At 47.6% G+C, this 24,089-nt stretch overlaps 2 protein-coding genes across 35 annotated transcripts in view; one reads left to right on the top strand and one right to left on the bottom strand.

The window, feature by feature from the left end:
* The window catches only part of mpdz (multiple PDZ domain crumbs cell polarity complex component), a 44,753-nt gene that overhangs the window by 10,901 nt on the left and 9,763 nt on the right, over positions 1-24,089 (bottom strand). For 3 of the 32 annotated variants that reach the window (XM_078106262.1, XM_078106263.1, XM_078106261.1), the window contains exons 10-32: positions 23,959-24,047; positions 23,075-23,297; positions 21,308-21,436; positions 20,914-20,993; positions 20,583-20,729; positions 20,202-20,366; positions 19,381-19,566; positions 18,827-19,036; positions 17,726-17,884; positions 17,298-17,450; positions 15,309-15,659; positions 14,828-14,939; positions 13,759-13,957; positions 12,797-12,838; positions 11,694-11,801; positions 10,823-10,903; positions 10,457-10,634; positions 10,162-10,272; positions 9,128-9,214; positions 7,879-7,971; positions 1,423-1,485; positions 1,093-1,164; positions 277-430 (exon numbers count right to left, since the gene is read on the bottom strand). In XM_078106262.1, coding sequence (XP_077962388.1) covers positions 277-430; positions 1,093-1,164; positions 1,423-1,485; positions 7,879-7,971; positions 9,128-9,214; positions 10,162-10,272; positions 10,457-10,634; positions 10,823-10,903; positions 11,694-11,801; positions 12,797-12,838; positions 13,759-13,957; positions 14,828-14,939; positions 15,309-15,659; positions 17,298-17,450; positions 17,726-17,884; positions 18,827-19,036; positions 19,381-19,566; positions 20,202-20,366; positions 20,583-20,729; positions 20,914-20,993; positions 21,308-21,436; positions 23,075-23,297; positions 23,959-24,047 — 3,192 coding nt within the window. Of the gene's footprint in view, positions 1-276; positions 431-1,092; positions 1,165-1,422; positions 1,522-7,878; positions 7,972-9,127; positions 9,215-10,161; positions 10,273-10,456; positions 10,635-10,822; positions 10,904-11,693; positions 11,802-12,796; positions 12,839-13,758; positions 13,958-14,827; positions 14,940-15,308; positions 15,660-17,297; positions 17,451-17,725; positions 17,885-18,826; positions 19,037-19,380; positions 19,567-20,201; positions 20,367-20,582; positions 20,730-20,913; positions 20,994-21,307; positions 21,437-23,074; positions 23,298-23,958; positions 24,048-24,089 lie in introns of all 32 variants that reach the window. The other 29 variants (XM_078106265.1, XM_078106266.1, XM_078106276.1 and 26 more) reach the window with 21 other exon arrangements.
* LOC144410313 (uncharacterized) lies at positions 1,970-7,104 on the top strand. Of its 3 annotated transcripts, XM_078106297.1 has the most exons (3): positions 1,970-5,126; positions 5,193-6,834; positions 6,972-7,104. In XM_078106297.1, exons 1-3 carry the CDS (start codon positions 2,478-2,480, stop codon positions 7,073-7,075), a joined length of 4,395 nt encoding a protein of 1,464 aa, XP_077962423.1. In that variant the 5' UTR covers positions 1,970-2,477; the 3' UTR covers positions 7,076-7,104. The 3 variants fall into 3 exon arrangements, with proteins under 3 accessions (XP_077962423.1, XP_077962421.1, XP_077962422.1); XM_078106295.1 differs by having other exon boundaries at positions 1,970-6,834; XM_078106296.1 differs by having other exon boundaries at positions 1,970-6,886.

Here is a 24,089-nt window from a genome sequence, read left to right as displayed (position 1 = left end):
AGAGTCTGTTCTGTTTTCACTGCAGACTCGGGACGATTTTGTGCGCAGGGGAGAAAATAAATGAACCTTGGGGGACCTCTAGTGGCAGTTGGGGGATAACACATGCACAAAGTAAGTAACTAAATATGGTTTCTGTCTACAAATACTATACTATTATTTAGCGGAGGAATTATAACAGACCAAGTGTAATAAACCGAACGTGACAACATGTTTTTACTGTTGTTGCAAACGGAATATATATAATTTTTACCAGAGGAAAACAGAAATCCAACTCACTCCAATTGTATCCAAACTCATCCTCCTCCTCCTCTGCAGGTCTGCCTGGGATCTCTGTCAGCGTGTCTGTATCAGTCTCTCCCACATGGGGCACCACTGGCAGGAGGAGGACAGGGCTGGGGGGAGATGCCTTTGCCGCTTCACGCTTCACAGGCTGTCACGCCACAGATGGAGTTTTAAAAAAAAGAAAAAAGCGGTGTATTAGTGGAAGGTAAGGAGAGGGAAGAATGTCATGTCTTTATTCTTTTAAGTTTAGAAGCAGCTTGAAATGAGGTTTTCAGAAACGGGAAGGCTCATGAGCGCTGGTGATGGAATCAATAGAATTAACTGCTTTATCACCTGGAGCGGGATATTAGTTTTAAGCTGAAAAATAATTATGTGATATGTTTTCAAATGGATGCCAGAGGTTCATTTAGGTTAATTGGAAAATAACTGTACTGAAATTGTGTCTACTTTATTTAAAAATGCTAAATGTAATGGCGTAATTAATAACTGATCTAATTACTTAATCACCGAATTAGTCTAAAGAAATCTAATATGCAGCAATCATATGTTCACTTACCTGAAAAACAAGGACAACAAATCACACATACAAAATATTTGGTATGATATCAAGCCAAAAGATATTAACATCCATTAAGTAAACACAATGCAAAAACAATATTCAGACTTGACAAAAATGCACCAAGGAAATCGGACGGCAGGGATGTTAGCACATGTAGGGGTGTGTACTGCACGCGTGTGCGCCGTCATGCTGAATCAACGTTTACTGCACGGGAGGGGAAAGTGGAAAGCACAACACAGAGACCCACAAACCTTAAACGGGGTAGGAGTGAAAGGGTTAGTTGGGGAGAGGCGGAGGAAAAGTCTACTGTGACTGTAACCCTCCTACGGAGAAGAGACAAAGGGCAACAACTTTAGAAGACAGCACATTTCTGACGGACAGCTTCATCTAGTGACAGCGCCGCCTTCGACGACATGTTCTTTGTGAGGAGCCGAACGCAAGCGCTGTTGATGTTGATCAAACCTGATTCCGAAAAGTTGACGGGGGAACAAGGGCACGGGGGGGGAGGGGGGGGGGGGGGGGGGAACTCCCAAAAAAACACTGATTCAAGTTGTCAGTGGAGGGTAATTGAAGACACCAACCTTGTCCTTGTTGTCCCTCGTCTGCGCCGCGGCTCTCTCATTGCTGGAGTCCGTCAGCGACGACTGCGGCGCACGGGACAGACATGCAGGTGAATCCCTCTGCTCCACATCACGCACCCGCAGTAAGCATGAATGAATGTGGGTCACGTCCAATCGCGCACAGCGAAGGGTACGGCATCGTGTTTAAATCTCATTAATATGGATAAATTCAAACCGAGTCAAAAGCGCTGTGAGAGAATACAAGCCGGACCATATGCTGTATCATGAAACACCATCTGTTTAGAGATGAGACTGGTGAAGAAAAGGGCACTTCTTTGCTTTTTTTTGGGGGGGGGGGGAATAAAGAACAACTTCAAGTACTTCTTTCTTAAATAGAAAACAAAATCTTGGCAAAACCACAACCACGGCGAGATGTGCGTGGTCGATGCGTTGAGTGAGCTCCAACGTTTCTCTGCAACGATGGAGCTAAAAAGGACGTTGCCAGAAAGTCTGGCGATTGGAAAAGAAGATACCGCTGTTAGCGGTTCTTCGCGTCATGCTGTTGTGGCAACCCACGGGTGCAGGTCCCTAGGAGCACCAATCAGCACCAAGGTCAGGTGACTAAAAGGGGATACGCCCCGCCCCCCCCCCGGGAGACAACGAGCGGCACAGCTGCGGCTCATGAGGCTGATGAAGGTGGGCCCCACTATAAAGGACCAACCGTTCCAACAGCCAGGGAGAACTAGACGTGAGTAGGAGCTGACGTCAGGCCGAGGCCTGCGCTAACACATATGCGTTAACCCCTAAGGACTTTTCTTCTGTTTTCCCTGCAGTGAGGAGATCGAGTGCTGGACCGTCGAGCGGGACCGAAGGACCCAAACCCTCCAAAGAGGAAGAACTTACTTTGGCTTTTTTTTCTTTTTGTTTGGACGTTTAGAAATAAATCAAACCTTTTTTGTGCAACCACTCGTGACTCCCAGCAGATTCTTTTTGCCCACACCCGTGGATTGCCACATATGGTGGAGGATGCGGGCGATTCTTTAGTTCCACCGCCGTAACCCCGAAAGCAGGAGACTATGGGAGAAGCAATGGAGGCCGCGATGGCCAGGCTTCTCCAAGCCCAGGCGCAGCAGGTGCAGAGCATGGCAGCCCTTCAGGGGACATTCGACCGGCTGGCTGAGAACTTAACCCCAAGGGCCCCTCACGCGTCCCCAACAGCTCTACTCACAAAGCAGACCCCCGGAGACGATGTGGAGGCCTTCCTTGAGGTCTTCGAACGAACGGCAGAACGTGAAGGCTGGCCGGAAGACAGGTGGGCACACATTCTGGCGCCTTTTCTGACAGGGGACGCCCAGAGGGCGTACCAAGACCTCGGGACCAGGGAGGCTACAGACTACCCAACGCTGAAGGGGGCCATCCTGGCCCACTATGGGCACAATTTAGCCGGCCGCGCCCAGCGGGTCCACGATTGGGTGTACGACCCCCAGGGTCCCGTGCGGAGCCAGGTGGTGCGCCTGGGGAGGCTTACCCGTAGCTGGTTGGTGACCGGGGAGGGTCCAGCTGCCATCGACCGCGTCGTTATGGACCGCTGCATCCGGGCCCTGCCTCTCGACGCCAAGCGATGGGCAGCCCAGAACCACCCCGCGTCGGTGGACGAGCTGATTAACCTACTGGAGAACCATCGGGTCAGCCAGCAGATGACGGCGGGGACATGCCCTGCTCCCCGAGGCCTTGAGGGACGGGCTCCGATCCGGCCATCAGCAACCCTTCTTCGCCCGGCTCCGAGAACCGCTCCGCGCCCAACACCCGACAGGTCTGAGTGGAGATGTTTTTCGTGCGGCCAGTTAGGACATATTGCCCGGCAGTGCCCTGCGGGCGATGTGCCCATGCCCTCCGCCAGCACGGAGGAACAGCACCGCCCAGGGAGGTGCCTCATGACTACCTGTTGGACCCCCCCAATACCCGGCGCCGCAACTGTGCCGGTTCGGGTCGGGAACCAGGACACCTCAGCCCTGATAGATTCGGGTAGTGTGGTTACCCTGATCCGCCCTGAGTGGGCGGAAGGAGAAGAGGGGCCACGCATCGAGGTGACCTGCGTCCATGGGGACCTCAAGGCATATCCAACGAGATGGATCCAGGTGTGTACCCCCCGGGGATCTTTTTCCATACGGGCTGGGCTGGTTCCCGACCTCCCGGTCCCCATGATCATTGGACGCGACTGCCCCATTTTTGAGAGATTTTGGGGTCTGCGACCGAGGGGAGGGCACGATAGGGCCTCCCAGCCAAGACCCATCCGACGCGGGAGACCCAGGGCTGCCTGTGCGGCCCACGCTCCGTCCGGTTCGTCCGACGAGGGCCCCCCGGAAGAGGCAAGACCCCTTCCCCCCTCGCCTTCGACTGCACCAGGAGGCTCCAACCGGGCGGGGGGCCGAACCCCCGATACGGACACCGCTACGGAGGGATCCCAAATCCCCAGAGGGGGGGAGGGCGGGAGCCTTACGGAGTTCTCAGAATTCCCCTTAGTCGCGGACGGGATGGGGAACAGAAAGGGCCAGTTTGCTACAGCCCAGAAAGAAGACGACACCCTGAAACACGCCTGGGCTCGGGTGCTCGCCCACGACGGACAGCCCATCGACCCGGTGAGTGCCTTGTCTTACCCCTTCTTTGTTACAAAAAATTCATTGCTGTATAGGATGTGCCAGAAAGGAGGGCAGACAGTCGAACAGTTAGTAGTCCCTCGCCCCTACACCAGTAAGGTATTGTATCTGGCCCACTCCCACCTTATGGGCGCTCACCTAGGGATGGATAAGACACGGGAGAGGATAGAAACCCGGTTTTACTGGCCCGGCATGAAAAGGGCAGTCGTGGATTACTGCGCCGGCTGCCCAGAGTGCCAACTAGTGGCCCCCCGGCCCTCAGTGAGGCACCCGCTAATCCCCCTGCCAATTATCGAAGAACCATTCGAGCGACTTGCCATGGACATTGTAGGTCCACTGCCCAAAACTAGTAGGGGTCATCGATACATCCTAGTGATCATAGACTATGCAACCAGATACCCGGAAGCTCTACCACTGCGAGCTGCCACCGCCAAAGCGGTGGGTAAAGAATTGTTCTTATTGTTCAGTAGGGTAGGAATAGCAAAGGAAATCCTCACTGACCAGGGCACTTGTTTCATGTCAAGGGTTTTAAAAGAAATGTTAAGACTGCTACAGGTGAAGCAACTACGAACATCAGTTTATCACCCCCAAACGGACGGCCTGGTAGAACGGTTCAACCAGACGCTAAAACGGATGCTTAAGAAGGTAATGGAGGCCGATGGGAAGAACTGGGACCAATTGCTACCCTACGTTCTGTTTGGGGTAAGAGAAGTGCCTCAGGCGTCCACAGGGTTCTCCCCGTTCGAGCTGCTGTACGGGAGAAGACCCCGCGGACTTTTAGACATCGCCAAGGAAGCCTGGGAGAGTCAGCCTTCACCCCATCGCACCATCATCGAGCACGTGGACCAAATGAGGACCCGGATGGCCCAAGTCTGGCCAGTAGTGAGGGAACACCTGCAACAGGCACAGCAGGCCCAAGCCAGAGTGTACAATCGGGGTGCCCAGGTACGTGCCTTCCAACCAGGAGAACGTGTTCTTGTGTTGGTCCCCAGCGCAGACTGCAAGTTCCTGGCTAAGTGGCAGGGACCCTATGAGGTGGTGACACGGGTCAATGAAGCCAACTATCAGGTACGTCAGCCTGGCCGGCGCAGGCCCCTACAACTCTACCATGTTAACCTTCTTAAAAAATGGCAGAGTCTTCCAGGACCGCCGGCGCAACCCACCCCGGCCCTTACCGCTCGGATCCCGTTACCGAATGTGCCCATGGGAGACCATCTCAGCCCGAGTCAGCTGCAAGACCTACGTGAGGTAGTGTGGCAGCACCTGGATGTCTTCTCCGACCTGCCGGGCAGGACCGCCGTGGCCACCCATGACATAAGGACCGAGCCAGGAGTAACGGTTCGGGTGAAGCCATATCGTGTCCCCGAGGCGAGGAGAGAGGCCATCAGGCAGGAGGTGAGTAGAATGCTCCAGCTGGGGGTCATTGAGGAGTCCCACAGTGCCTGGTCCAGCCCAGTGGTACTGGTGCCCAAGCCAGATGGCTCTTACCGTTTTTGCAATGACTTTCGTAGACTCAATGACGCCTCCCAGTTCGATGCCTATCCTATGCCCAGGGTGGATGAACTGATAGACCGGCTGGGAACGGCCCGTTTCATCTCCACCTTGGACCTCACCAAAGGCTACTGGCAGGTGCCGCTGACAACTCGGGCCAGAGAGAAGACGGCCTTCGCCACCCCCGAAGGCCTATATCAGTACACCGTGTTGCCCTTTGGTGTCCATGGAGCCCCCGCCACATTCCAGCGGTTAATGGACAAGATTCTCCGGCCGCACCAAGGGTATGCCGCAGCCTATATCGATGACATTGTAATTCACAGCGACGACTGGGAGACTCACCTGAGCCGACTGAGAGCTGTTCTGGGGGCCCTTCGCGGGGCAGGCCTCACGGCAAACCCAAAGAAGTGCCGGCTGGGCCTAGAGGAAGCTTCTTACCTGGGCTACCGCATAGGACGGGGCAACGTGCGACCCCAGGATGCCAAGGTAGAGGCCATTCTCAGCTGGCCAAGACCCAAGACCAAGCGCCAGGTCAAATCATTCCTAGGTTTGGTGGGGTATTACCAGAGGTTCATTCCCCGCTACGCAACTATGGCAGCCCCCTTGCATGACCTGACGAGAAAACGGGGGCCGGACAAGGTCAAATGGAACACCGAAGCTAACGGGGCCTTTGAGTGCCTACGACAGGCTTTGTGCACCAAACCGGTGCTAGTAACGCCTGCCTTCTCTCTCCCATTCCTAGTCCACACAGATGCGTCGGAAGTGGGACTGGGCGCAGTACTATCTCAGGTACGAGACGGAGAGGAGCACCCGGTGATGTATATCAGCCGAAAGTTTCTGCCAAACGAACGCGCTTACTCTACTGTGGAGAAGGAGGCGCTCGCCATAAAATGGGCACTGGACAAGCTTCGCTACTACCTCCTGGGGCGGAGTTTCACCCTGGTGACCGACCATGCCCCCCTGAAATGGATGGCGCAGGCAAAGGACTCCAACGCCAGGGTCACCCGCTGGTTCCTGACCCTCCAGGACTATAAATTCACGGTGGAGCACCGACCAGGGAAGGAACATGCTAACGCGGATGCACTGTCCCGGCGGGACGTTTGTATGTGGGCGGGACGGCGGGGTCCCGGCTTTCTGCTGGGGTGGGGGAGTTGTGGCAACCCACGGGTGCAGGTCCCTAGGAGCACCAATCAGCACCAAGGTCAGGTGACTAAAAGGGGATACGCCCCGCCCCCCCCCCGGGAGACAACGAGCGGCACAGCTGCGGCTCATGAGGCTGATGAAGGTGGGCCCCACTATAAAGGACCAACCGTTCCAACAGCCAGGGAGAACTAGACGTGAGTAGGAGCTGACGTCAGGCCGAGGCCTGCGCTAACACATATGCGTTAACCCCTAAGGACTTTTCTTCTGTTTTCCCTGCAGTGAGGAGATCGAGTGCTGGACCGTCGAGCGGGACCGAAGGACCCAAACCCTCCAAAGAGGAAGAACTTACTTTGGCTTTTTTTTCTTTTTGTTTGGACGTTTAGAAATAAATCAAACCTTTTTTGTGCAACCACTCGTGACTCCCAGCAGATTCTTTTTGCCCACACCCGTGGATTGCCACACTGTCCTATCAAGTTGTCCTCTCTACATTGGCAGCGAGACACTTGGGAGAATGTTTGAGGGATAATTGAGGAGAAATTGGACTCTTAAAAGCTGGCATCAGGGGAAAAAATCCAATTCATTAACAGTAAAAGCTTTAACTGGGATTTCATTTTTTTTCGGACGAGGCAAAGCCTAAAAGGAGTGGTGCACATACGAGCGAATCCACTCTAAAACGCACACAAACAAGTGAGAAAACAAATGAATTGTAAGTGCCTTCTAAATTGTTTTCTCCCCTTGTGTTTAGGACTTAAAAAACAAGCAAGGTTTTGCCTGGATAGTCTTCTTAAGGTCCCAATGTCCTTCTTTTATCGGTGAACCTCCAGGAGTTTTGCCACAATGCCTTTTTCTTCATTTATGAAAGCAGGTGAAAAGAAATGTCTTTTTCGAGAGTGCGTGAAGAAATAAAAACTATTCTGTCCATCCCTAAAACAACAGTTTGGCATTTTGAACAATCCACATCAAGTCTGTACACCTCCTCGTGGGCTTTCATTCATTGTCACGGTAGTCATCTACCGGCCATGAACGAAGGGCCATGAGGCGGTCATTTGTAACGTTTAACCTTCTTTTCTCACGTTCACGCAGCTCATTGTTAACAGAACTTTTCACAAGTGGAAGCAGTACAGGGCAGGTGAAGGACACGCTCATGCACACGCATGCAGACACGGACAGGGGGTAGCGTTCTAACCTGGGGGAGGGCCGGTGCTATGTAGGTTTGATTAGTGCAGCCGACGCTCGACCCGCGGCGGCTATTTAGCTGCAGAAAGGGCAGCGGCGGCCTCTGCGAGCAACACACAGGACCAACAAGCCGACAACATGACAAATAATTCCTATGACGGCTGATCCTTTGTGACAGAATTGAATCGGAGGCCATTCGGGGGGGGTGGGGGAGTTGGGGAGCAGGACAGAGGCACCTCGGGTTTTATTCAAATGAGTAACCATTAAAGCGAGCGGCTTCCTTGAGGACAGCCGTTCCTCCGCATGAACAAAATATATATATATATAAAAATCAGAGCCAAAGCCGCTTTCTCTGAAATACTTTAACAGTTTCAGAGGTTCCCCCAGGCTACGTGGAGATTATTCACTGCTTACAAGAGGAGGATTGGAAACTTAACGGGAGACAGCATGGATTTGCTATTATACTCTCTAGGTGGAGCCCAGTGGCTGTGTTTAAAAAGCAGCCTGCAGCACTTAGAGGTATCATCCAATCAAAATAATTTACCTCTTAAAAAAAAATTGTTCAGGCAATCGTTATGAATTTTAGCGGCGCTGCAACTCAATATCAGGGACTTTATGGTAAATTGGAAAGACGTCTTCTTCCTACATTTGTCGCGTTGAGGGCGCCTTGAGCACTTTTTGACAGCCGCGTGGCAACGCAGGTATGAAAGATTTCCTTATTTACTTTTCTATTGTTTACTCCGTGAGTTGCTTTGTGAAATGTAGCGGGAAAGATTTCAATATCCCCCGTGGTGTTGCATTAAGAATATGATCTGAAAGTGTATATAAAGTCAACATTAAAGAGCTTCCAGCACAGAGGTTTAAAAAGAAGAAGAAGAAAAAATAAAAAACTAGCTGTTGCCACGACAAAATAGATCGTTAGCATTTCGCTCAGTCTTCTGATTGAAAACAAAATCGCGGGTCACGTCACTGCAATAGTGCGACGGCTCAGTGGCAGAAAACTAAACAGGACGTCTGCGTTTCCCCTGGTTCTTTTCCTCCGAGAAGGGACCTCCGATTCCACTTTGTCTTCATTTCCGTCAACACGCACATTATGCGTGTATCAAAGTCAAAGAGGCACTTAAAAAGAAAGACTCCTCTAACGGTTTGAGAGACGGGACGAGGAACGGCGGCAGCAGAAGCGATAATGCAACGGAGATTAGCTGTGATGGATTGCTGATGCAACAGAAATGAGAGGCAAAACGAGAGAGACAGATTACCTGACATGTGGCATGTGGCATGCATGTGAAAGAGGTGCTGGGTTTCTCTACAGCAGGCGACGCGGCCGGGTTACATATTGACTCGGCCTGACCAGGCAGCGGAGCGGGAACACACAGACGCAGGTTTGAGGCGATTCATAATGTAGGCAAACGTAACTAGAAATGTAGCATGGACATAAAGGACGTGGACTCATTTGCATTCTTGCTGCTGGTTGGACAAAAAAGGGCCTTGAAATGTGTCCTTAACAGGAAGCTCCAGCCAGCGGGCGGTTCGCTTCACTCGGGGGCCGGCGGCTAACGTTAGCTTTACACTGACCAAAGTCAACAAAAACCTATAGATAATTACGTTTTATAACATCGTCCGATAAAAAATTCACATTGCTTTTGCATTAATTTTGCGGTGACTCCAATATTCGCTAAATAATCAAAACACTAAATAGGGTCGATATCAGCAGTTGCTCATTTTGTCTGCTGTGTACATTTAGCGCTCAGTGGTTTTTTTTTTTCCCCCTCACACTGCCAATTGATTGTAACTGCTTTGAGATTTCCCCCCCGTCTTCATCATTAAATTATGAGTTGCTACGAGGCGTAAGGAGTGACCAGAAAGAGAAGAAAAGGCAAGTGGGAATACGCCATAGATGACAAGGGGAGTCATTGACTGTGAGCGATCCGACACTGGAGCCCAACAAACTGCAGCCCCAGCGGGAATCTACTTACTCGTGTTTTAACAGCCTGAGGGCACTTTTTAAAGCAGCAAACCATGTTGTCAATATGGTTTTAATGAGTGTCGCAATTGGAGATTAAATACTAGCTAATATATTTAATATGCCACGCAGGGTTTGTTTTCGATCTCAAAAAAAAGATCTGAAAATGGCGTTAAAAAAAATATCAAATGCCAAACGGATACGACACAAGGGCTTGTGGATTTCACTTTGTGTTTTTTGAAAGTGCCCTAAATGGGCTTTGCAGATTAAATGGGGAAAACAAACCGGTGACCTTCCGATCACTTACGAGCCGTTGTTATAGCGACTTACCCTGGGCCTGTGGATAATGCTCTGGACCAAGAAGGACACCGGGTTGCCCGCCCTGCGTATGGCCTCCACTGCCTCCTCATGGGTAGCATCTCTCAGATCCGCTCCATCCACCTGACGTGGAGAAAACACTGTCAGGTTTTAAGGACCTCGAACCCCCCCCCCCCCCCCCCCTCTCAAATTACTGCACGCTAAATCAAATAGCGCGGGAAGTACTTGTGTCGTCAAAATAAAAAAAGCTTTCTGATAGAATAAATCTTACTTCCATCTTCTAGTTCCAGCTATTTGTTTCCTTTACCTCGACAATCCTGTCCCCGGTCTTCAGGGTCCCGTTCTGTCCAGCAGGACTGTCCTCCAGGATGTGCTTGATGAAGATGCCCCTCATCACCTCTCCGTTGCTCAGCCGGCTGCCCATCCCTCGGCCCCCGACGATGCTGATACCCAAGGACTTGCCTGCCGCTCGGAAGAGCTCCACTCTGAGGAAGGTACGCAGGGTAAATTAAGGGTTTAGTTTAGTTTTTTTCTTTCTTTCTCAGAATTGGACTTTTTTTAGTTTTCTTTCAATGATTCATGCTCATTCTGGCTTCTAATGTTGTGCAACGTGTGTTTGTCACAGGCAGGTGCACAAAGTGGGATGAGATGCGTGAATACAGTGGTTCCCCACCTCCTGGGTGGGTTCCAGTTGCTATAAGCGGCACTCTCCTCCCCCTCGCCGTCTTCCCGTTCAGGGAGGCTTGGAATATTCCTAAATAGACAAAAATGGAAGAAAAGAGATATGGTAAAATTCTAAAGAAAGCTCCAGGGACAAACACTAAAGGATAGATTTAGTTTCATAACATGCATGAGAGGTATCCTGAGGAGGTGTTGAACATCAGTGGTGCTGTGCGGCAATGTTTGTAAGTGGTTCCCTGTTTCATTTGACCAGCTGGTGGTGGAAGGTAGCACATGAGAAGCTTTGCTATTACCTTCATAAAAGAGACTACAACATGTTTGTAAGACCTCACAGACATAAACAAAGGGTCCTTGTTAAATAGGTTGACACACAAAATGAATGATTCATGACACATGTGCACCGGCCTATTTGCTTTTAATAGTTTTTCATTTTTAATTGTGGTAGTAATAGATCAGCTATTTCATCCAATTGTGGTAGTAATAGGTCAGCTATTACCTCCAATTGTGGTAGTAATAGATCAGCTATTACCTCCAATTGTGGTAGTAATAGCTGATGATGAAAGGGTATTTGGCCAAAGCATTAGTAAATCCACAGTTTTACACATTGTTGTCTATGAAAGCCTTTGTAATGGATGAGGTTTTAATATGCTGATGGTTTGTAAGACGGCCGTGCCTTGATGTTGTGTGCGCACACGTGGTCTAAGTTAATAATTTCAGGTCAGAAGAAACACTGCTGACGGATCCCGGATGCATGTGGTTTGTGCTTCCATAATGTTGATGGTTTGTGGGCACTTTTCAAGTGGACCTGTTTCTAAAATGAAACCACCAGACGTAATGTGCCGAGCTTCAACACGAGGACGTACTTTGGATCTGCTACGTGGATGGGAGCAGGTACACGGAAGACATCATCTTTAGCCTGAACACGGCTGGCTTTATACTCCTCCAGATACTCTGCTGGAACATATGTAATGCTGGCCACGCACGCACGCACGCACACACACACACACACACACACACACACACACACACACACACACACACACACACACACACACACACACAAATGAGTCAAATATTTCTTAAAACAACCAAACCTTTAGGCTTACCATCCCCTTCCTTAATGACAATTATCCCCCGTTTAGAAATGCTGCAAGGTCGTTTTTTCCCAAAACAGAGAAACGGGTAGAAAAACACTAAAACTACTTCACTGAACATAAGAGTTTCTTTTAAATCTGATAACCACACTGTCTTTTACTCAAAAGCGTTGTATTTAGAACCGGTCTCAAAACAGACCTTGCCTTCAGAAACGTCTGTGAAAATCAAGTCTTTTTTTTACCTTCTGTGTGAATGACGATGTCGTGAAGACGACTCCAATTGGAAGGACATGTTATTATGAATCCACGGGCAGATTACTAATTTGTGTAAATGTAAAAGTAAAAGGTAGCCGACAGAATCCGACACCCATTTAAAAACCATTCAGAGTGAAGTTGATTCTGAACACATTTGAAGAGTTTGATTTCTTTAACATGGTAGCACTCAGACGGAGAGGCGAAACCAATCCCAGTGAAATCATTAAATGGATGCGAGGGAGAGATATGTGTTGTTAATGGGGAAAAACAGGAAGTGAAAAATGGGAGAAAACATCCAGAGAATGATTGGAAATGTTAGTCACAGATATCATGTCATGCAGCAAGTTAAGTCAGTAAGAAGTGCAGTCGATGGAGCTTCATCCAGAGGCTGTTTAGACGATATGTGTCGTATATCAGAAGTTGACAAATTCAACATTTGATTTGACCCATCGGAATGACATTTTGAGCCATATCATCATCAATTGCACTTTGCCGTTATCACCGGCTGGACACGTGTCTAATTCTGCGTCTGGATAAAGCTCCTGAACAGCACACGGAGAGGACGAGAGGACGGAAACCGAAAAAACGCCACCGGCGTGGAAGTTAGTCATACTCACACATAAAATGGGCACAGATCGTCCTCGGGTGCACAAGCAGATCTAGAATGTGAAGAGTTGGCTTTTATGCACCGGAGCGAACAAACTGTCAAGTTTAGTTCAGCAAGCAGAACTCGTGAAACACCACATCAGGTTTCCGTGTTGGACTGCAGCTCCTCTGCCTTTTCCCGTTACATGATTTACTTTTGCATATTATTTTTGTTTTTTTAAATTCACTGCATTAAATAACCATATGCTTTAATTACATCAGGATGTATGGTTTGTAACGCTTGCATTTATGTAAGACATAAAAGGCCTAGTTTCACATTCATACGGATATGTTGGGGTTTCTGCTACATATGTTTGTGTCCTTAAATGTTATAAAAACAATTATTTCGTCAAAGTGAACATAGCTGTGTGTTGTTTTAGTGCCCGTCTCGTCGGTAGGAGCAGCAGATACCCACATGACGTTTTTCATGTATCCTGGAAGCCATGTAAACAAGGCTGGACCTTGAGGTATACAAGGCAGCTGTAAAGGTTGCTTGTGCTGTACACTTAATTTCTCACTAGCATGCATCTTTCAAAAGCAAAGCGCCAAAAGCAAAGACCTTGCTGGTTCACGACCAACCAAATTATGTTTGCAGCGCAGGGAATGAAGAAGCCCTGAAAGTTGGCCCGGAATGCTAAGTAAGGAATATCTATGATATTGAATCCTTGTAGCAATGGTGTTAAAACAGCTGCATCGTAATCAGGACTGCGTCAATCAGAAAACAATCACACTAATAAAGCAAAGGTCCATAGATCACAGTTTTATCTACTACTGTTCATTAGGGAAAATTCAAACACAACATTGAACCGTTACATGTCAGAGGTTTGACTCGATATATTTTTTTTTATTACATTTCATTCAATGTTGTGTGTGGTGTGTGTGTGTGTGTGTGTGTGTATGGGTGTGTGTGTGCTTTCTATTTACAGCCTCCTACCCCAGGTCCGGTCCAACGAGCGAGTGGCGTCGCAGCATGGCGCGAGCCTGGGCGTTGGTCAGGCCGGCCGTGGGCTCGCCGTTGATGGCCAGGAGGAGATCGCCGACGCCCAGGCGTCCGTCGCGGCTCACGGACCCCCCGTGGATTATGCTGCGGGTCAGCATCCCCAGACCGTCTTTGGTGGCGCTCACGGTCATCCCTTGGAGGGTGGATTGTGAGGAATCGTTAGTGCATTTGGGTATGATGATGAGCAGTTTAGAGATTTAAACTTGAAAAACAATCACCGATGAATGAGCTCCTCGATCAAAAAAGAAAAAGCAACGGGGCCACCGGTAAACCTGTCGGCACCGGCTCTGTTACAGATGAAAAGGGGCCCTTACTTGAAATGAAGAAGATACAAGAAAGCTACTTCTTATCTCGTCAAATTATTCAGCAGTCGTATTATTCACAAATAAGGATTTCAATGTATTCTCAGTGGAGTGACTTCAGAGTGCGGCATAATATTTTTGGAGGCCGGTCTATCTAAAACTTTCAAACTCCCTTGCACGGTGCAAAGGGATTATTTTGCAAATATTAAAAGAAATAACATCATATGCTCTATTTATGAGTGGAATTTTGTTTTGAATTCCACATGGCGAAGATAAGAAATACAAAAGCCAAACGCATTACGATGTAGACATTTAGAATTCAGCATTAAATAAAAACCTTCAAAGTGTACTAAAAAGCTAAATGAGGCACGGCTTTCAGCGAGGCATTGAAAATTATAAACATAACACCTCCGTGTTGAAGCTACAACTTAGTATTCTCTGAGTCGGTAGCAGCCCCATGGGTGGGTATTGAAATGGAAATACCCTGTATGGCGATGAAATTACCCTTTCAGACTGAAAAAAAATCGTTTCTATCGTTTTGCTTCAAATCTGGCATTTATAAAAAAAATTTAAAAAAGGCCACAAAAGAAAAAGGCCAATACGCTTTTCAGGTCCGGCAACCTCATTTACACATCTGTGGAGGATGAGGAGGAGAATAAACAAAAGGGCAAATCAAAGAATGCAAAGAAATTAACACATACCTAGGCTGGAGTTGCCCTTGACAACTGTGATGGTCCTTTCAAAATTGCTCCCTGAGGTCAGTTCTTTCTCGTCACCGGCCGCTGCTGATTCTCTCACGCCAGCCGCCTCGCCCTTTGGGAGGGAGTGGGGGGGGGGGGGGGAGGGCGGACAATTCAACAGTTATTCATGAAGGTAAAATGAAAATATTTGGTCGTATTCCGAAGACAGCGGGCCTCTCCGGAGAAAAAGTAGGTGCCGCTGATTGGCCGTGGGAAGGAATTGGAAAGGAACGAGCTCAGTATCAGTAAACAACTATCTCGTGTTTTAAAGGAGTCTTGACTCAGGAGAGGTTGTAGAGATTCTATTTAAACGAAGGATGATTATTAGCTGGTGTTTGGAATCGGCATATCTGTGATGTCCACATTACTCACTGCTCGACTATAAGTCTATTTTACACGCAGTCCTCCAGATTCATAGTTTGTCATAAGTTGATTATTTTACCTTTATCAAGATCTCTATATTTCCGATGTCTTCCAGAGACATGGCTGGCACCTGCTGGTAGTGAAGAGCCTCCGCGGGCTCATCTGGGAGGGACAACCTTGTCCCTATTTCAGTGAGCGAGCTGTACGAGTTGGAGCTCTCCGCCGGCTCCTCTCGAGCATCGTGCTGCGCCAGGAACTGATCAGAGCTGCTCAACGCGCCTCCGAAAACCCGGTCACGGCCCCTGAAACTCGGAGGAGTGAAAGGGGCCGACTCCTCCGGGGAGAACGGCCCCGTGTCGTCGGCGAGGTCGGGCGGGGGCGGTGGCGGGAAGCAGAGATGCTCGTCCAACACGTCCAGGCGAGCTGTCAGCTGTAGTAAAACAAAGCACCAGCAGCTGAATGAGCGTTCCGCCGCGATAGTTAGACAATTGGCCAACAGGGAGGATTCATCTTGCTCAGTCGCCATCCCGCCCTCCTTGTAATGAGCCATAGAAAAGCCATCAGAGGCCAATAGAGAGCAGCGGAAATTACCAGTGATCTTGAGCTTGCCGTGCACGAGATTCTGTTTTATCGTCGCAGCATTTAAGACTTTATTAAGACCGGATTGAGCAGTGCTGATTGTCAGCGAGCACTTCCCTCTGAGAGCCGGCAGAAAGGTTTAAAACTTTAGGAACAAAAAAAAGGGTGCAAATACGTTTCAGTTTAATAACATTGTGCTATTATTCAGTGGTCAAAACTGGTCTGTGAAAGCTGAAGGTATTCAGATACTGTGTTTGTTTAAATTTAGGAATCACTGTATATTTGTGTAGTGTAACCAAGTTTTGTGTGAAAACCACATTACTATAACGTATATGAATGTAAAGCATGCATATATCTTAATTGAGGGGGGGTGATGCAACTAGAAGTAAAGTATCTTTAGCATCTCTGAAAAAAAATGACCACAATTACCATAATAAGCATTCAGACATTAAACTTTCACTTTCACACTGAGGGCCTTAAGGCTTAAGATGCCCTTAAATAACTTTTTTCCAACAAATCTTTTTAAGGAAATTATACTATTGGTTTGGTTTGGTCTGGGAAATGTATCTAATTGGTCCAATCATTTAAAAAAAGGCCCAGTCTTGAAGGAGGAGATCACACTAAAGTGCCTTTAAAAGGGTCTTGAACAGAACAACCAATGCACATGGGTGAGTCCGTACAAAGCGGTACCAAGTAGCACAACTGTAATCCATCCATTAGCGCACTCGATAGCGAAATAGCTGTCACTGATTTATCGACCGAGGGTGACTTGGCGAACTCGCGCCTTTGATCTTCAACAACCAGATGACCTTTAAATGTGGGGACCAGAAAGAGGAAATCACTCACGTTGCTCGGGAAGCATCGCATTAGATACTGTCAAGCAAGTCTGGACAAAGCGCTGGTCCGCTATTTACTGCCACACTTTAAAATGTGTCTGCAGACTTGTTGCCTCTCGCTAGAGCTCTCTGGGGGGGGCGGAAACGGTTCATCCTCGCAAGAAGACTGAGCCGTCTGACTTCATAACAAACATTTGGAATCTGTCCGGTGCTATTAAATGCTCCTCGTTGTCCCTCTAGGCTGCCCTATTATAGTAGTATACATTTCTGGGGAAGGCCCTGCAAATAAGGTCGGTTGTGAACTTTTGGAAAACAGTTTGTGTGACCTTTTTTCTTCTTTGTTTATTTCCCATAATTCTTTAATATCTATTCGAGGAGTCGCTGCTGCACAGCAGGCACACCTACAACCCCCGTACATAAGAAAAAAAAAATGTTTTTTCTGCCTTAACAAAAGCACAAACACATTCCTTGTGACATTTAGAATTTTGGTAGCAAAAGAAACAGAAAGAATAATGACCCCACGTTGTGTTGCGTAGTTACGGCGATAAAGGGCAATTACTGTTGCAGTGGCATTTAATGCAATAAGAGAACGATTTCACGCCGTGCTTTTGGTTTCGCTTGTATATTCCCTGTGCCGTTCATCGCCCGCTTACCGTGGGCGTAGATGAGTGCAGGTAATCCATCTCTGCACTACAGCCGCTGCCCTGAAGAGCGATCATGGATGCCTGGAAAGTGTCGTCCTCTGTCCCAGAGTAAGTGAGGTCCAACACACTTTCGTCAGACAGGTCTGCTTCGCAGGCGTCCACCTGTGATAATGAACGGAAGGAGTGTAACCAACTGGGACAGAAATAACAACGAACGCCCAAATTATTAATACATTTTGTGGACTATCTAATGACAGCTTCTATTTCTACAAAATACAACTAATTAATCCAGTTTGTCAAGATAATGATTACATAACATGAATCTACGTATGACTAGAAACTAACAGACCTCGCTTGGTGATTTAAGGCAGAAGCAGAGATAACACGTAAAGTACAATTCGTTCCCTCTGCAGAATCTTTCCCAAAAGCTAACTAACCAATGCAGGCTCTGCTCGGTAAACGATGCCCTCAGTCAGTCCTTCTTCCTCTCCTTCTTCCACCCAAATATTTATGAAGTCAAATGAATGGATGGTGGATGATGAAGTAATCTCCTGCTCACCATATGGGTGTGGAGAGTGGGAATATCCACATATTCCCTAGGAAAGTGGAGAAATTCTTTCAGTGTCTCCAGTTATGTGTAATTAGATTTTTGATTATTGATTTTTTTTTGTGACCAAATCAAGTACAAATAAATTAGTATGGAATGAAAATGATGTTAGATGTTAGAAGTTTTGATACATCTGATATTGAGTTTGACATTGATCTTGGCGCACAAAGTGTTCAAACGGAGAGAAACTGCACGTTTACGGCTCTTTGAATTAATTCTTAAAAAATGTGTTCTCTTCAGTAGTAGCTCTTGGTATCGATTTTGTAAAAAATACCGCCTAGGTAGATATAAAAAAAAAAAGCCGAAAAGGCTCACAGTCGGGAGTCAATTTTGAGAGGCAATACCCCCAAAATATCCTTCAGAGGGGCATTCAGCGTCCTGCAGGAGAGGATCATTCTACAGAGGCTCCCTCCAGCTCAGTAATCCAGCTAACCCCGGCTGCCCAGATGTCTCACTGTGTATTCCAACCGCACGCTCAATACAAGAGAAATGCAGCTCTAAAGCTGGGAAAATGCAAGTTCTTTTGCAGAGCGAAATATCCCATACGAAAGAGTACAGGCGCCCGGAGCGATGAACGTTGTGTTCGACCACCCCAATATTTTGACAGCTGCCCCCAATGTGTTTGAATGTACAAAAGGGTACGTGCTCTTGGAAGAAAATTCAATAATATAATGTATGAAACGAATGGTGCAGAGCATTGCAGGCAGTGGGCGCCTCCTCTTAGTGGCCCGGCGGGTGGAATGCTACACCGTGCAGCCCAACTCCTGGATGAAAAATGCACGCCCCGGTAAGCTGAACCCTCTTGACTGGATCCCGAGTCACACGATACACCGACAACTCGACACAACCTCACACAACACAAAATGCATCAAACTTGAAGTCACACCAACAGTTGCGTGTACTAATACAAAATACTTTCTTCAATGCTCACAGGCAGTGGTTTGGCAACTCCTATCTGGACCGTGCCAAGGTTGGCTCCCTTCAGGGCCTGGACGGCGTCTTCCAGGCTGGCGTTCTCCAGGTTGGTGGTGTCAACATACATGAGGCGGTCTCCGGGCAACAGTCTGCCATCCTGTTCGGCCACGCCGCTGGGAACCAGCGAGCGAATGACAATCACCGTCTTGGCGGGGTCCAATGGGTCCTGTGGGAAGTCCGGTCCGGTTAAATTGAGAAGCTGTCCAAAGGTAAACTATCACAGCCGGAGGCTTCTATGGAATTCAACTTATTTGATTAGTATAATAACTCTGCTTTATGTTCCGCAAGGAATGCAAAGGCCAAAATAAGCAATGATGGCATGATATAGTGTGTTTTTCTGTGGAGATGCTTGTACAACTGTCAGAAGAAGCATTTAAATGTTGAATTTCAAAAACGTCATGCCTGAAATGTTACGTATTGCTTTCCTGGTGACGTAATTCATTGCTGCATAGTTTATGACGATAACAAATGCAACAACACATGTACACTACAGACAGCTATACGTCCCACCTGATAGTCCAGAATGCTGAATCCCAATCCCCCTTCCCCCTTTTCCAGCTCGATGTTCTGGATCTCCAATTCCCACATAGCCAAAGGAGACGCTATCGCCTCCTCAGTCACCTTCTCCTGCGCCGCTGCCGCCACGTTCACCTCGGAGTCTCCAGCAGCCGGTACGCCGCTCGGGTCTATTTGTTTCTGCAGAGCAAAAATCCCCAAATCTCTGTGTAACAGCATGCCACCGGCACTCTTAACTCCCAACCCCCTAGATTGCTCCCCTCTAGATGTGTCTCTGGCTCAGGTTACTGGCGGTGGATAAAAGGGAAATATATGTGCGATGCCAGGGCCTTAGTACATTATCACAGATAAAGCTGGAATGATGAAAAACCCCGGGCCCAAAGGGAAGCTGCTTTTGATGTCTCATATCTTGAGTAAATGTTGCTGGCTGCTGCTGCTGAGGTTTCACTCGAATTGGTCTTAATAAACTTTCACCCTCCCCTGCGCATTGTTAAGTCTTTATACCCCATCGTTGACAGTGTTGAAAGTCAATGGAGCGATTGACACATCGGCAAAGCTAATAACAGTTGATGGGTTATAAAGGAGGATTACTTTGGGAGTATTGCTCCCTTATCATATTCCTGTGTTAATATGCGGAGGCGGGGAAACATATTTCATGATTCACATTACTGCCTTTTCAGGGGATGCAGGCAGTTTCTATACCTATTTGAAAGTATCATCTGCTGCTTTATTATCGCCTTGAGCTCGTTCAGGGATTTTTTCCCAACGTAACAACCCTTGACAAATTGTGTGTCATGACAAGTCCCGAAGGTTACCTTTAATTTGGATGCTGTTAAGAAAGTCTCTGGTTGGACAGCATCCATGTCCGTCTGCAGGTGAGGGGCGGGCCTACAGCATATCATGGTCACGCACAGAGGAAGCTCCTTCAGGATTCGGACAACTTCCTTGTGGGTCTCACCAATCAGGGATAAACCATTGACCTTCAAATGGGCAAAATATTAGCATCGTTAGCGATGGTTTAAATCACCGTTAATTTAAATCCTCAACCAGCCGCCACATTAGCATTCATCTGGAGTCGTGTCTCTGGCCACCTTTTAGCTCTGGTGTGGGCCTCCGTTATATATCACAGTAACTTAGAAATGCTAATCCCTGCTGCTGATGAAATGCTCTTTTTTTTCAATAAAGGGGCCGCACACCTCAAGCAGTTCATCTCCGCTGAAGAGCTTTCCGCAGCGGCCAACGGGTCCCTCGGGTAGAACGGAGCGGATGTAATGATGCCCGCTGTTGGCTTCTAGACTGATGCCCAGCCCACTGTTCTCACTGAACTTCTCCACCTGAGCCTCCTGTTACGGGGGGCGGGGGGGGGGGGGGGGGGGGACAAGAAAATCACATTCCAGCCAGCTTTTGAAACAAGTTGTATGAATGACTCCATCCAGAGGAGCGGTTCACATCATAAAGCAAATGCCCAGGAGCCAAGTACTGTTGCATGGGAGAAAGGAATTCGCTGTGGAAAAAAAAGACACTTACGACAACTTCATTACTTGGCCCCAGAATTTCTTGCCACTTCTTCATTAGATCTTCCTCTTCAAAGGGTGCTGGCTCCATCCCTCGGATAACGAGACAGAAGTGTGAATACACAAAACAACATAAAAGGCGAGTCTGCCATAAACGTTCCACCAGCCAGCAAAGGGAAATGCGCATCAAGCTATTTGCAAATTACTTTTGTCGTATTTAAAATTAGACCTTCAAAAATAAAAACAAAACCCCCAAAAATGTGTGTTTGCTACTTTTTTTTCTCTCTGTGGATCTCCCACCTCGCCGTGCGCTTACTGCTAGTCAGTGCGCTCGTTTCTCTGAGATGCGCGGCCGATGTCGATATATCTCTGCGCCTGAACCTAAAAGAACAATCCCAGTCTCCTACCATGTTCGTCTTCGTCTGTAAGCTGATCCACGGCGGGTCCCGCGTCGGGTCCCACGTCGGGTCCCGCGTCGGGTCCCGCGTCGGGTCCCACGTCGGGTCCTTCACTCTTTGTCTGGAGCGGCTTTTCATCTGTGGCGACCGCAAGCACACGAGGAACAGCAGCAACACACACACACACAAAACATATTTATATTATATATATTACTTATTTGAAATAATATCTTTCTATTTGATAGTCCACTAAAATAGTTAGAGCATCACCTACTCTTTCATAATGACGATGACTTTAGAAGAAGAACTTCCTTATTGGTCTGTGAAGGAGATACACGATGCTCCCAAATCCCAGTACCTCGAAAATCTGCTTAATGACCCCGGTGCGTTTTTTACAACCCAACGCCACGCTTTTAGGTCTTTGGAGTTCCGCAGGGCACCAAAGTGGTCGCCTGTGAAATGACTACCAGTGCGCCCGAGTAAGCCGCGGTGGAGCCTGTTCAATGGGTGCTTTTAAGTGCAAGCATGAAAACCAATTCTTGCTCATGGGATGCAAGAAGGAGCTCAACAACTTCAACACTGACAACAATTTTAAGTGAGTGGTTTATTTCTGTCGTTAATCCCGGCCATCAAATTGCCCATTACCACTTGGTACATCAAACGTGAGATATCATGCCCAGTAAATTAGCTAAAATATATTCTTTCTCACCAAACTCTTCTGCTCATAACAAGGGAGCTCCAGGGATATGACATCATATAATATGGGTATGCACTGAAGTAGTTATTTTTATCATCTGTAATGCTAAAAAGTGCCGCTGTCGCAGCAGCCAAGAGAGTCCTGGCCCTCGCCGTCTGTCGACTTTTGTTTGGCTGCTAGTTTTTCTGCCGGTTTCTGGGCTACTTCCTGTCACCAGAATCACTCTCAAGCTCCATTCATCGCTATTGGCAACTTTTTTCCAGCTTTTGTAGAGGCCCGGAGGTCCTGTCAGGACTGGGCGCCAGAATCTTTCTCTTTACTCTCTGTCTGTCTTGTTTGATGTAAACAGCATAAAAAAATGTGAGGGGGGGGGGGGTAGTTCAAAAGGACATGGAAGTACATGATGGATACCAAAAGACAAAGGCAGACCTCAGCCATGTGTCAAATGTTCGGCATCACGTGCTTATTCATTATTGGATATGGTTACAGTTATATGGAGTCTAAATAACATGATGGAAAGCTTTTAGTTTTTTCTTTTGACATGTGGTTGTTTGGTCAGTCCAGTCTGTCAGTGCATTTCACTTTGTTAGGAAGCCAAGTAGTTTCTTATAGTATTAGGAACTGTGTCAATATTCAATGAACGTATTACAAAAATAAATTATTCTGTAGAACACAGAGACCAGTTTCCCATTTCCGTAGAATGCAATTTTTCCCTTTCTATAATAAATACAACTTATTTCATCAAAAATATGAATAAATAAATACTTCTGGAGAAGCAGAAAGACGGCTGCTACATACTCAGACGGCCTCCTTTTTCATTTAATAATGAATCCCAATGTCAACCTCCATTTGGACCGCCGTTCAGTAGAACCCAAGTAAATGTTATTTATACGCATCAGGAGAATATTCAGTCTCCGTTTTTTTAACTGGAATGACAAAAGTGACGGAAATCTCCATTTATGAGTCATAAAAGCGCCTGCTGAGCTGCATTGGCACATCGGGGGAAAGCTTTTTCTTGACAGGGTGATGAGTAACAAAGAATGTCCCCGTTAACATTTCTCTCGCTGCATTCTCCCCACCTTGAGCAGCCTTCCTCCTTTCCAGCTCCATCACGGCGACGGCGGTGGGGATGATGGCGGGGGGGGACGGGGCGGGGCCGGCGTCCACGGGGGCCACGTTCGGTGGGGTCTCCTCGGGCCTGAAGTCCCGGCGGATCAGCTTCAGGTGGACGGTCTGGCCCGTGTGTCGGAGCACTTCCACTGCCTGCTGATTGGTGTATCCCTGGATGTCTACGCAGTCGACCTGCAGAGGGCGATCATTTGTGAGGCCGTGGATTAAACAGCCGGTGCTGACGTTGTGAGTGCAAAGTGACATTTCAATTCTTGTTTGATAGAGGGCAGATTGAAGCAACATTAATCAAAGTGATTAGAAACACCGGCAGGCGTGGAAATAGATTGCTGCACATGACTGTTTCCCATCTACTTGAGCCATTAACTTCATTTATATAGATCATTTAAAAAAACTGTAGGGGAATTCATAGTTAATTAAGTGTTTTACTTAGTTCTTAAGTTCCCACAGCACATTAACCGCTTAAGAACAGAACTCAATAAGGCAAACACCAATACACCACAACAACAATTAAAATGAACTTGTGTTTCACTGATGTTTCAATGACGCAAGAAATTACAGTTTCACTCCATAGTTAATGTCCTGCAGTAATGAAATGAAAAAACACGTAAACACTCACAGTGTATTAATTCAAGTCTTGTATTCCAAGGTACAGGGAAGAAGTGAAAATCAGTCAATTGTGAATTATTAATTATCCATCTCAGTATTTCCCGTCATTGACTAAATGTATAATAGATTGTATTAAGCATTCACTGCATCATTTCTGTTTTTTTTTTGCCGTAGGCCACTGTTATAAAGAAAACCACTAGCTGCAAAGAGCATAATTCATACTTACAGCTATTATTTGGTCCCCGACATGAATACGGCCATCTTGATCTACGGCACTGTCTTTAGTGATGCTCTTAACAAAAATGCCAGAGGGCTCTGCGGAGTCAGAACAAGTGCAAAGTGAGTAAAGAGATGAAA

The sequence above is a fragment of the Gasterosteus aculeatus genome, chromosome 7 (assembly GCF_964276395.1).
Source record: "Gasterosteus aculeatus chromosome 7, fGasAcu3.hap1.1, whole genome shotgun sequence".
NCBI lineage: Eukaryota > Metazoa > Chordata > Actinopteri > Perciformes > Gasterosteidae > Gasterosteus > Gasterosteus aculeatus.
This window is presented reverse-complemented; position numbering and strand designations above follow the sequence as displayed.